This window comes from Rhineura floridana, chromosome 8 (assembly GCF_030035675.1).
Source record: "Rhineura floridana isolate rRhiFlo1 chromosome 8, rRhiFlo1.hap2, whole genome shotgun sequence".
NCBI classification, from domain to species: Eukaryota; Metazoa; Chordata; class Lepidosauria; order Squamata; family Rhineuridae; genus Rhineura; species Rhineura floridana.
The window spans coordinates 121,593,184-121,606,622 of record NC_084487.1 but is presented as its reverse complement, the minus strand read 5'-3'; the positions used below and the strand labels follow the sequence as shown (position 1 = coordinate 121,606,622).

Genomic DNA, 13,439 nt, shown 5'->3' with positions numbered 1-13,439 from the left:
ATGCGAAGGGAGTGTGGGGAGTTCCAGAGGGGGGAGAGGATGCCAGGGGTGGCTCAAGTCATGTTTGAGGGAGAAGGGAAACTGGGGGAAGGGGGGCTCTTTTGGCAGGAGCCCAAACTGAAGTCAACCTGCAAGAAGGTATGGCATGAGGGGGTGCCCACCTGCATTGACCCAAGTGTGCGAGGAGGGTTTGGTTCAGTTTTGGTTTTTGGGACGGGCGGGGTGGGAGACTATTAGAGGGTGATTAATCTAGGCAGCGCCCTATCAGTCCTTGGGGGGGGAGCAGCACCAGGGATCAAGGGTGGCTGTCTAGTCCTCATGGAGGATGGTGGGTTAGGAACCTAAGAAGAGCCCTGAAGTGCTGGATCAGGCCAACGTGGGCTCATCCAGTCCAGCACATCCTCTTCTCACAGTGGCTGACCAGCTGCAGGGCCCCTGTGCTCCCCTTCCACAATCTGCGGCAGGATAGCAGGGCAGAAGCTTCAGAGCCGCCCACCATTCTCCCACTTCACCTACCTTTCTCTCTGCTGTTTTTTGCAGCGCGCACAGGTTTGCCATCAATTAAGATGGCAGCCGAGGTTTCCCTAAGGGGCTGAAGCCTCTGCCGCCAACTTGGTTGATGGCAGCAATACGAGCGTGTAGCACACATGCATGCTCCTGAACAGCATGAGGGGCAAGCAGGCTCACAGGTCAACTGCTCACAGTCCTGTTCCATACTCTGGTGTGATTTATTACATTTTTGTTTAAAATACAGTAATTATTTCTAAATGTGTATCTATCACCACCACCATCCCACCCTTCCTTCCAAAGGAGCCTAGGGTGGCAAACATCAAAATGTTAAAACAATACAATTTAAAACAAATCGTACTTAAAACAATTAAACCACCTTAAACATTTAAAAGCAATGAAGAACCATCTAAAACATTTCAAAACATTTTTTTACAAAATTCTAAAAACAATGATAAAACATTTTAGAATATTTTTAAATCTATGCATGTAAATTAGAATATGCACATTTTGTGCAAATCTGTGCCCTCTTTCTTGGAAATGCATGACTTATTTCATGGCAATGTGTAATTTGGGGGACCAGGAGAGGAGGGCTGGCAGAGGACATGGCTAGAACAGGAGAATGAGGTCAGGAGGAGACGACTGAGAGGAGAAAGGAAATGGGCAGAGAAGACATGTCTATATAGCTGCAGGAAAGGAGAAGAGAGGATATGTGCATATGGCTTATGCGCATAAGGCTAGAGGTTGCAGTGCTGAAATTCCTGTATGCATCTGAAACAACCCCCAAATTTTCTGACTGCAGGCCTCTAAGATTAAAAAAAAGTATTTCAGTCTTGTACATATTACAGAACTAGATTACATACAACCACCCAAAAGCCCTTCATGTGCATGTAAGGACTTGCGTGAACAAAATGTGCCTTTTTCTTTTGCCTCTGAATAGCTTCTTATCAGCGGCTGCCCTCATGAAGTGTTGGCTTAACAAGCAGCATAAGGAGTCATTGCCTGAGTACACACCTGGTGTGATAGTGGTACCGCTTGCAAATATTTTTTTACCACCAAGGCATTCCAAACTACACCCACAGTTTCACCACTGCTTAAAGACATTAGGGGTGTGGGTTTGTCACCACTAATTGCTTTAAATCAACCTCTAACTACGCACTGGCATAAAACCAGATGTGCTCTTAACAGAACAGTTTCTAACTACCAGAAATAAATATCTGGACCTTTGAAATATGTCCCTTGAAGATCTTAAGCCAGTTTGAGTTCAGACTTGCCCACTGATTGAACTTAAGAAGCTGTCGCCTGAAACATTTTTCTTGACAGACAATGAAGCTTCTCTGTAATTCTGAAGCCTCCTACCCTAGAAAAAGATGGGCAGGATCTCAGAAGGATATCTTCACAGATGCTCCTTCTCAAATTCTTTTTTTATTCTTTTTTCCCCATAAAGGCACACATTTTTCATAAAGGCACAAATGCACTTAATTACGACTAATCTTTACAAGCTGAAAGCCAATCCTGGCCAAGCTGGATGCAGCAGATGTGAAAGTTTCAAGAAACAGTATATAATCAAGATATTTCAACTCATGTTATGACTTGCACACATATCTAAGGGGCAATTCTATTCAGTTGTTATGGTTCTCACATGGAGGTAGCCCAAATTCATCATCATGGAGAGGCAGCTCCATGTGAGGGACATAACAACTGACCATTACTTATCATGCAGGTCAAAATGATTACGTGTCAAGGGCGAGAAGACAGCAGTGTATAAAAATATTACAAATGATTTCACCGCATAGATTTCTATTTTTTATTTTGTTTATTACATTTATATCCCACCATTCTTTGCTCATGGAACTCAAGGTGGTGTACATGTGATTGATTCCCAGGCAGTCCCCACACAGGCACTTGGGACAGAAAGATCTGCCAGTTTCGCTTCTCTCAGTTTCTTATTTTTCTCAGCTTAAATTGAGTTCTCCACATTTCTGCAGCAATTTGTGATTTTTTTTAAAAAAATCCTCATAAAAATTCTCTAGCATTTTAGTGTGAATTTCTCCCAATAAATACATTTTTGTAGGTAGTTGGACACATTTTTGCAAGCAATTTCTGAACATATAATGTATCTCTGCATGTTATTTTCACTCATATATTCATTTTTATGCACGTTTCCCCCTAACAGATGCATTTTTGTAAGCATTGTTTGGTTGATGAACTGCATTTGCAAAATTCAAGTAAGTGCAAATTTTGAAGGATGGCTGATTTGGTTCTCATATTGTTTCAGAAAGTGTGAATTTGAAAGATGCAGCTTGAAATCCGAACTGAATCAAATTTCTCGCCCGTCCCTAACAGGCACTGAGTAGACCCAAACCCAGAAGTATGCAGCTTCAGCAAGATGGCAATTCATGTACCTTCAGACCATGTCCCGGATTCAGTGTAGGAACATGAACAACCATTGTTGTCAGTTAAAAAAAACATTGAAGGGTTTTGTGGGATAAAATTAATCTTTTTAATCTTTATAAAGTGACAGGGACACTACTTCATTGAGCACTAGGCTTAAACATAACCCCTCTTGTCTTGATGGCTTTCCTTGAAATTGCCCAGAAATTACAGAAGCAGAATAGTAGAGTTGGAAGGGACGTATAAGGCCATCAAGTCCACCCCCGCTCAATTCAGGAATCCAACTTAAAGTACACCTGACAGGTGGCTATACAGCTGCCTCTTGAATGCCTTTACATTAGAAAGCCTACCACCTCCTTAGGTAATTGGTTCCATTGTTGAAGAGTGCGATCATATCTCCCCTCAGTCTTCTCAAGGCTAAACATGCCCAGATTTTTCCATGTCTCCTCATAGGGCTTCGTTTCCAGTCCACTGATCATCCTTGTTGTTCTCTGAACCTATTCCAGTTTGTCTGCATCCTTCTTAAACTGTGGTATTCAGAACTGGATGCAGTACTCAACCTAAGCAGTGCTGAGACCTAACCAATGCTGAACAGAGGGGAACTAGCGCTTCATGTGATTTGGAAACTATACTTCTGTTAATGCAGCCTAAAATAGCATTTGCCTTTTTTGCAGCCACATCACACTGTTGGCTCGTATTCAGTTTATGATCAACAATTCTAAGATCCTTCTCGCATGTAGGATTGCTGAGCCAAGTATTCCCCATCTTATAACTGTGCATTTGGTTTATTTTTCCTAGGTGTAATACCTTGCACTTATCCCTGTTAAATTTCATTCTACTGTTTTCAGCCCAACGCTACAGCTTATCAAAATCACTTTGAATTTTGTTTCTGTCTGAATTTTGTTTTGCTGAGGAAGAGAGTCACCAAATTTACAAGCCTGCTTTAGGTAAAATTTCATGGGAACTTGAATGTAATTTTATCTGATTTTTAACTCTGAGTGCCACTCCTGTTGTCCTGTACCGTTGCTGGCTTTTTTGGAGAGCATGATTTAGTACCCTGATCGTCCAGGCTTCTAAACTGCTGGAAGGAGCCTACCTACATGAGTAGAGATAGTTCCCTGCTGCAGACAGTCAGCTGCCAACAAGATGGTGAAACCAAAAAGAGGGTTGCAATGGAGGGTGAAGAGACAATGCACTCATTTCCACTCTCACGTGAGACTGGAATGTCTGAAGAGAGTCAATGTTAAGTGTTAAAACTGTTGTGGAGTGAACTACTTAGGAGCATAGGATGCTGCCTTATATGATTCAGACCATTGGTCCATCTTGCTCAGTACTGTCTACCCTGAGCGACAGCAGCTCTTCAGGGTTTCAGACAGGAGTCGCTCCTGGTTCTACCTGGAGATGGCAGGGATTGAACCTAGGACCTTCTGCATGCAAAGCACATGCTCTGCCACTGAGCTACAAGCCCTTCTCACTTCAGTCTGTGGTAGGAAGGGGACCATGTTTGAATGCATGCTCATAAAAGCAAAACTTCCCTGCACATAGAAAAATAGTGTCCTGGCAAAAAGGCTAAGGTGAAGTGTTATCCCTAACATGCTAGCTTTCTGTGCGCAGGAAGCTCCCTCTTCCCCAGCCACAGTAACAAATAAGCAACTTGCTGCTAAAGTGATTGCAGGCCAAGAAAGGTTCTTGATCCTGCTGAATGTATAAATTTGCTGTGCAGAAAAAGCAGGGCGTATGCAACAGAGATATTCAGAGGAATGTAAGAAAGCCAAACTTGCACTAACTCTGCTGATTTTTAGTCACAAGAGGGCTGGTTATACACACAGGGAAAACAGTCAGGAAGCAAGCTTGTCAAGGACCAATTTTTGATTCTGCAAAGAGAAATATTTTTGTAAAAGAGGGTTGGCCTTTCCTGTCTGATGTCTGATCCTGAGCTGAGCCAAACTGTTAGTACAGGTGGCAACTGGAATCAGCTAGAACTCTGTTTGACGTTTGCTCTGCATCCTCTACTAGGATTTGCTTTAAACGTGCCATATCATTTTCCTTCCAACACATTAATGCTGTTGACAGTTAGAAAAACTTGGAAAGAGAATCTTGAGAATTACAGCTCCCCCCCCAAAAAAGTTTGTTAAATGACTTTGAATTGGCATCACTCGCTAAAAGACTAGAAAGCATGAAATGAAACTAGATTTACAGAGTTCAGAAAACCTGCTATGTAATCAGCAATGATTCACACTGAAGAAAAATAAAAACATAGAATGTATTCAGGGTGAGTGAAGAGGAGGTTTGTTTAACAAAAACATACAGTGGAATTTTTTTCTCAACTGAGACAAGCCAATTACTGTGAGAAGATCAAGGTAACATGTAACTGGAGAAACAAACAATACATTAACCTGTACAGGATCAAGAGCAACATCAAAATTAGTCAGCTTTACAAAAAGAAAAGAAACAAACAATATGTTGGGAATTTGAAGGTTGTGTGCAAATGTTTAAAACATTATAGCAGCCACCCAGTCAGCTTGTATGGAAGAGAGTAGTAGGTATATTTTTCCCTGCAGTTCACATTTGCCAGGGTATGATGCTCATTTATTCCACCTTCTAGCTCATCAAAGGGGATAAAAAGAAAGGTGCATGGAAGAGATGAATTATTCTGTCAACGCAGAGTACATGCAAGTGAATGAATCAGAAGCCCTGTGCAAATGCTCATGTTTATGAAGGGTAGACAAATATTGGTGTGTAGGGGGGTGAGTGGTGATGGAATCAGAATTGTACCTACTAGGTCCCCCCCTCCACATGTTCCAAAGCCCATTTGCACAAGGCCTGATGCAGACTCTTCTGTACACGCAGTTTGCAAGGATCATGGATAGGGGATGTACAAAGAATAGGTTGCTATGCTAATGGGGCCTTGAATATGTGGTGCTAGGTGGCATGATCAACAGGAGGGCATATTCATGCATCCTCAAATGCAAGGGCCACTACCGTGATGCCTATCAGGAGTCACTATAGCAGGGGTGGGGAACCTATGCAGCCAGAGGCCTGGATTTGAACTTGGCCAACCTTTTCCAGGGGCCACCTGCATTCCCTCTATTCTCCCCAACCCTGTTGTCACAAATACACATGCACCGGACATGCAGGCACACAGACTTTCTCCCTTTCACACACACACAGATACACAGACACTCATACATACACTAGTCATGCAAGCATGCATGCACCCACCCACCCATGCATACACACAATTTCCACCCTTCTCCACTCCAGCACTGGGGTGGGGATGGCTGGAAAGATCCATCCCTCTGCCTGCTCTTTAGAGAGGATCTAAACAGGGGTCTTATCTCCCAATCTTAGTAGTAAACACCACTCTGCTAAAATTGGAGATAAAGAGTAAAAGGCAGTGTTTTGCCTCACCCCCACTCCAGTGCAGGCATGGGTGAAAATGCTACCTTTTACTCTTAAATGACTAGAATCTAATAATTAAAGATAAGACTGTAAAAAGCAAGCACAGGGATTGTCTTTAATCTTAGTGATGCGGTGCTTAGCATTAAGATTGGAAATAAGAGATCCCTCTGCCTGCTCCTTACAGTCTTATCTTCAGTGATTAGATACTAGTCATTAGAGAAGATGTGCCATCTTAGCCATTTGTCATGGTAAAATGACAAAAATAGCAATAATTTTGTGGGATGACTGGCAGGTGGGCAAGGCTCGTTGGGACAAGCCTGGCAGGCCAGACTGAGGAATGTGGCAGGCTAGATTAGGCCTGCGAGCCAGAGCTTTCCCACTGGTGCGCTGCAGTGTCCTTTGCATTCGAGAATTGCTGCTAGAATGTGCCCTCAAGGAAGGATTATTTTCTGAAACACATCAGGCCTTGAATAAATCATATTTCTAGCACGTAGACTTCCCCCCCTCTTTATGCCTCTTCTTTGGTTACTGGCCTTAAATTTCCAAGTCAAATGTTCATGACTCCTGCATCCCAGTCTGCATGACAAGGAATTCAAGTGTTCATGGCTATTTTTGAAATCAAATGTTTCCATTTTCCTTTCGACCCACCATGATCAGGTGAAGCCCCTCACGCTGATAGTTGAGTTGTTTCACAAAATGTTCACGCAAGCATTCCGACTACCTAGGGAACAAAGTCCACAGCAACAAAAGGTAGCTTCTGAAGAAGTGGAGAGCTTGATTCGGAGAAAAACTTAACACTGTCCGTCTAGAAAGAGGAGCTGCACAAGTAGGCTAAGAACTGGGAAGCTGACAGTAAGGTTTCAGAAGGGAGGGGGAGAGAAAGAGATGGAAGACAGCACTGAACCTGAGGGAAGAGCACATGGAAGAGACACAGGTCTGGAGACAAACCTTGAGTCCTGTTAGCTAGAGAAGCAGGGTGGAGCTGGTGGTGCCATAGGGCTACCAAGTCTAGATGCTGAGAGGGCTCCTGTGCTTTTATGACTCAAAGAGAAGATAGTGATGGCCACCAACTTGGAGGGCTTTAAAAGAGGATCCATGGATGGTAAATCTATCAACAGTTTATTATTATTATTATTATTATTATTATTATTATTATTATTATTATCCTGCACTTCCTCCCAGTAAGAGCCCAGGATGGCTATGTTCTACTTCCACTGCTGGAGGCACAATGCCTTTGTATACCAGCTGCTGGAAATCACAAGTGGGAAGGGCTGTTGTGCCCAGATCCTACTTGCAGGCTTCCCATAGGCATCTGGCTGGCCACTGTGAGAACAGGATGCTGGATTAGGTGAGTCATTGGCTCGATCTAGCAGGGCTCTTTTCATGTTCTTAAGAGAGAATTCTGCCAGCTGTGCAGTCTGCCATCAGCCTAGGGATGGGTGAATCTGTTCATTTCAATTTCTCTCCGTTTCTCATGTTTCCATTCTGAAATCCAGTTCTCCACATTTCCACATCCGTTTGTGATTTTTTGAAAGTCTTCAAGAAATTTATCAGCATTTTAATACAAATTTTCCTACTTTACATTTTTGTTTGCAATTTTGTCTGATGTACACCTTTCTGCAAAATAATTTCCCCTATGTAATGGATGTTTTCATGTTCTTTCCACTAATACATGCACACTTTACCCTAGTATATGTGCTGTTGTATACATCACTCTTCTGGAGAACTGCCTTGCAAAATTCAGAGCACATTTGGAAGGATGGCTGTTTTTCAGTTTGTGCATCATTTTGGAAAGTGTGAATCTTAGGTTGGCCTATAAATGCAAACGGAATTGAATTTCTCCTCCATCCTTACTTGTAACCTGGCAATCCTAAGGGGGGCAGTGACAAGCCAAGAGACATTTGGTGGGAGTGGGAATGGCTCCTGAATTCCACATCCTGAGCTGCATTAACTAAACATTAACTAAACAATTCTTGGCAGAACTCAGTATCCCTTGGTAATATGCCAGATTCAATTTCTGATGTGGATATTCTTGTGCCACTGAACCTTTCTTATGGCCAGTTCTATAAGCTTTACTTCCCATTCAGGGAAAACATTATCGGCAGCTGGATGCACTACCTCTTGTGCAAGCTTATGCAAAAAGTAGGGAAAGGGGCTGAATGTGTATTAGGTTGTGCAAGGGAATGCTTTGACAGTGGTACCTTACTTTCTGTGGAATGCACATTCCATCCAGAACTAATCAACATGCATGTGCCAGTCCATATAATTCATATTATTTTGTGCAACAGCTTTCTTCAAAGGCTGTCATAATAAAAGAAACCCTTTTTCTAGAACTCAGCTCTGGAGATAAAAGGTGCATTTGCACTGAAAACACTTCAAAATCAGCCCCACAGAACAAACAGATTTTCATCTGTCTCATTGCGCATTGTAGTTTTCCTCAACAATGGCATCTGAAATAACAGCAGGGGGCAGTCGAGTGACGTTCAGGGACTGTATGAGAGGGTGAGCATTATACTAGTATCATTTGGCACCATACAGTCAATATCCAGGCCACGTTAGCAAGAGTTTCTCTCTGACACAAAGTGCCACAGGACATATTTTGTCAAATATTCCAAAGTTGGAATTTCAAAGTTGTCTCCCACAGCACGTGTACTAAGTGGCATTGTTCATTTAGGAGATAAAAACAGCTGAACAGAACATTTTAAAAAACCCTGTTTCTCTGTGAAATAGTGTTAAAATGCCTCAAGGAGCAACTGTGGCAATTAGACACAGCACATTTGTTTGTTGTACTTAATATGCTACCAGATGCTTGAGAACTTGAAACAAGGAGGAACTTTCTGCCTTTTGTTGTTCTATTACTCTCAATAATGCAGCTTTTCACTTTCCTGCATGCTCTACAGACATTAATTAGTAACCAGCTATATCTGTGTTCTTTGATACAGCCAAGACAATCAGTCCAGCATCATACTATCCCTAGGAGACTTGAACACACATACACACACTTCTTTGTGAACTGAGTTCATATAATTTCAGAAATACCTCAGAATAATTTCAGAACTGCTACCCATCCTATAGTCCAGCATGCAGGCCAAACTACTGATAGTCAGGAAGATGATGTCATACTATATTCTTTACAGAGCATCATCCTGACCGCTGCCTCCACAACCATTTTAAATGGTTGTTGTTGTTATGTGCCTCCAACTCGACTACTACTTATGGTGACCCTATGAATCAGTGACCTCCAAGAGCATCTGTCATGAACCACCCTGTTCAGATCTTGCAAGTTCAGGTCTGTGGCTTCCTCTATGGAATCAATCCATCTCTTGTTTGGCCTTCCTCTTTTTCTACTTCCATCTGTTTTTCCAAGCATTATTATCTTTTCTAGTGAATCATGTCTTCTCATGATGTGTCCAAAGTATGATAACCTCAGTTTCATCATTTTAGCTTCTAGTGATAGTTCTGGTTCTAACACCCAATTATTTGTCTTTTTCGCAGTCCATGGAATGTGCAAAGCATTCCTCCAGCACCACATTTCAAATGAGTTGATTTTTCTCTTATCTGCTTTTTTCACTGTCCAACTCATTTCCATTTTTCCCAGCATTATTGTCTTTTCTAGTGAATCATGTCTTCTCATGATGTGTCCAAAGTATGATAACCTCAGCTTCATCGTTTTAGCTTAAATGGTTACATGAGTGCGTATGTGGATCTGTACCCATCCTTTTATTTAGTATCCCTCTCATCCCATATTTTATCAAGTAATAAAAATATCGGGGTAAATGTGAATTACTGATTAGTGTCCTAGACACTGTCCAGTAGGTATCCATCACACCAGCTTCCTTTTTGCTCACATCGGTTGGTCGGAGAACTGTGTCACAAAATTCAGAGAAGTGCAAATTTCAAAGGATGGCTGTGTTTCCGTTCTCGTACTGTTTTGGAAAGTGAGAATGTGATAGATTTGGCTTTAAATGAGAACTGAATTGAATTTCTCACCCAGCCCTAATTTGGAATACCCACAAAGGAAGAAGCTTCTTGCAGGGAGAATAAAAGTATGGCTGGGCATTCCTAAAGTTTATTTCGAACTAAATCCCAATGTGTTTAATGATGCTAAGTCCCAGGTAACTGCACACATCCTGAACCTTTGAAATAGCTGACAACTACAATACATACAAACTTAGAACTTTTAACTTCTAGATATTTTCCTTATATTAAGCATAATTCTTTTCTTTCCATAACTGACATATTCATTACCATATCTTTAAAAAATGCCAGCCATGATTTACTGACGTTGTTCTGCAACAATTTATATGAAAAAGGGGTCAAATTTAATGGCCACATCTAAGAAAATTATCATAAATAGAGACAGGAAAAACAAAACAGAACTGCAATATTTAAGACATGTACGCTCACAATTTAATGCTTGACAAAGCAAACCATTATTCTATGGAATGAGGTGTTGATGGCTCGGAGACGATCCCTGCCTACTCACGGAAATGTAGCCAAAGATCAGAAGGGCAGAGCTTGAAATACAGCCAGGAAACAGGCAGTTTGGCAACTGCTATCTCAGAGAAACAGAAGAACATCTATCTATCTATCTATCTATCTATCTATCTATCTATCTATCTATCTATCTATCTATCTATCTATCTATCTATCTATCTATCTATCTATCTATCTATCTATCTATCTATCTATCTATCTATCTATAAATGATAGACAGCAACTCGAACTGTCAACATGGAGAAGGGATGAATGGATAATTGAAAACATCCTGGAAGGAAAATAGATGCTATGTGGCCAGGAAAAAAAAGAGGGACAACAAATATAGAGAAGGCCAAATGTGAAAAAAAGACACCTACCGTACCAGGCCTGGGGTATGGAATCCGGCCATCATATTGAACCCAGCGATGGTCCACACTCTCCTTATGGGCATAATGTCCATTGAAAACAGCTCTGATATCAGCCATGCTGTACACACAAATAGCAGAACCCTTGAACACAGAGCTGGAAGAACAGAAGTGTGTAATGAGTGGAGCATATTCAGTGATTTTGAGCTCACTTTACATATCAAAACTTTTTTCACCAGGGATTCTTCATTTTTGCATTAAATACAGCAAATCCCTCCAAAAGGACATTTGAGACTTTTGGTGGGTAAAAGTTACCTGCTCACTCATTTGTGTATGATAAGAAAGGAAATCAGATCTCCAAACACTGATCTAGCTCATGGTATTCAAGTTACCTTTTTTTTTAGTTTACTGTAATATAATGAAAACACAGTAAAACCATATTTACAAATTAAAAAATACCACCACTGCTTCCAAAAACAGTCTAGATATGTGAGAGAGAACTTCCTGTTTGATTTTACTGAAAAGTACTCCCCTACTTTTCAGTAAGTAAGTAAAAGTAGGGGGCTACTTTTCAGTAAAAACAAGCAGTAAGATCTCTCTCATATATCTGAAGAATCTGATCTCTGCAAATTCAAGTATAAATTGTCCTGTTCCACACTTCATGGAGTAACATGTGGATCAGAACTTAGTTATCCACCAGCTTTCACATCCTCTGAAAGTTCCAATGCAGTTATCGGCTCAAAAACTGTATCAAAATACATTTGAAACTGCGTGTTGGATAGGGGAAAAAAGGTTTACATACATATTCAAATACAACATTTTGTTCAGATTTTTTAAAAACTTAAAAATCACAGATCAATGTGGAAATGTGATGGGATGGATTTATGGGTGAACACATGCAAAAGTGGTGGGACCTGGAAATAGATTTGATTCATCCATCCTTTGTGAAAAGCAGCATCAGAGGCTGTGAACAGGCATGGAAGTACAGTGAGTGAGAGAGGGTTAACCCTTCCTGCTGTATTTTCCATTCATAATCCTCAGCTACTTCATGATCTGCAAGGTCCCTGCATCTTTTCCGTTTTGGAGGAAAAAGAAGCTTAGGGTTGGGACAATTTTGGGCAGACAAATGATAGGAGGAGAAAAGATTAAGCAGCCTACTCCTGTCATGGCTGCTTTTTAGTTTTTTAAAAAATAAGACAATAGACTATTCACGTGTATCATCTTTGTTTGGTCTTAAGGCTTCAATCAGGTCACTTCCCAGTCTCCAAGTAATACAATGAATGGCAACTAGTAAGCACTTGAAAGGGAAAGCACATGCAGGAGCCCATAGGGCAGAAAGTCGGCATCCATAAATACCCGGCACAACTCAGGGGAAAACTGAGTAGCTATGCCTCCAAGAAGCTGGAGCAAATGTTTAGCTTTGAGCTGCACCAAGCACTTCTGGAAAAGTTGTGCAACTATTGCTAATCGAGGCTCTACCCATAGTACAGTAAGTGTGATGGGATTCTGCAGCAGTGCATCCAGCCCTTCTTCCTAGCTGCTTAGCAATTATACCTGGCTACTTGGAGCTGATCTGGCAGTGCCTTCCAGTTCTGGTTGCAAGACTGCAGTGTAAATGTTTAGGTTTTATTGATTGATAGGCTTTATATCCCACCCTTCATGAAAAATGATCTCTGGGTGAGTTACATTTTTTTAAAAAAAATAGGCCAATGTAATACAGTTAAAATTATCCAAGATCCAACACAATCCATTCAGCTGTCCCACCTCAGGTCCCTATGATTAGATGCTACATGCATTAAATCCTTAAAAGGCCTGACATTGAAATATTGCAAGGGTGAACACTGGCCAACCCTCCAGGGGGAGGATGTTCCACAACCAGGTGCCATCACTGAGAAGGCCCTCCAGCAAGTCATAACAGATCCTTTAACCTCCGTCAGTGAGGGTACTGCCAGGAAGGTTTCCTCAGCTGATCACAAACCCCAGGCAGGACAGAATGGGGGAAAATGCACACTTCCAAGTTAACCAGGTCCTGAGTCATTCAGGGTTATACATATGTCAAGACCACCATCTTGAATTGATCCTGGTTACAAACAGCCAGCTAGTGCAGATCCTTAAGGACAAATGTTTTGAAATTAGATTCCCCAGGAATGGCACGGGACATTCATTAGCTTCTCAGTGAGAAGAGCAGTTATGACAGATAAGCTTCTTGAAAAGGAGTCACAGTCATAAGAGGCTGTTGAAAACGTTCAGGCAACAACTCTCAGTGCAGATGGGACAACAGCGAGGTGAAAC

The 13,439-nt window shown here is 41.5% G+C and overlaps 1 protein-coding gene across 3 annotated transcripts in view; it reads right to left on the bottom strand.

The window, feature by feature from the left end:
* Positions 1–13,439, bottom strand: part of SEMA3D (semaphorin 3D) — a 241,906-nt gene that overhangs the window by 47,977 nt on the left and 180,490 nt on the right. For all 3 annotated transcript variants that reach the window (XM_061582310.1, XM_061582313.1, XM_061582312.1), the window contains one exon: positions 11,160–11,304. In XM_061582310.1, coding sequence (XP_061438294.1) covers positions 11,160–11,304 — 145 coding nt within the window. The remainder of the gene's footprint in view (positions 1–11,159; positions 11,305–13,439) is intronic.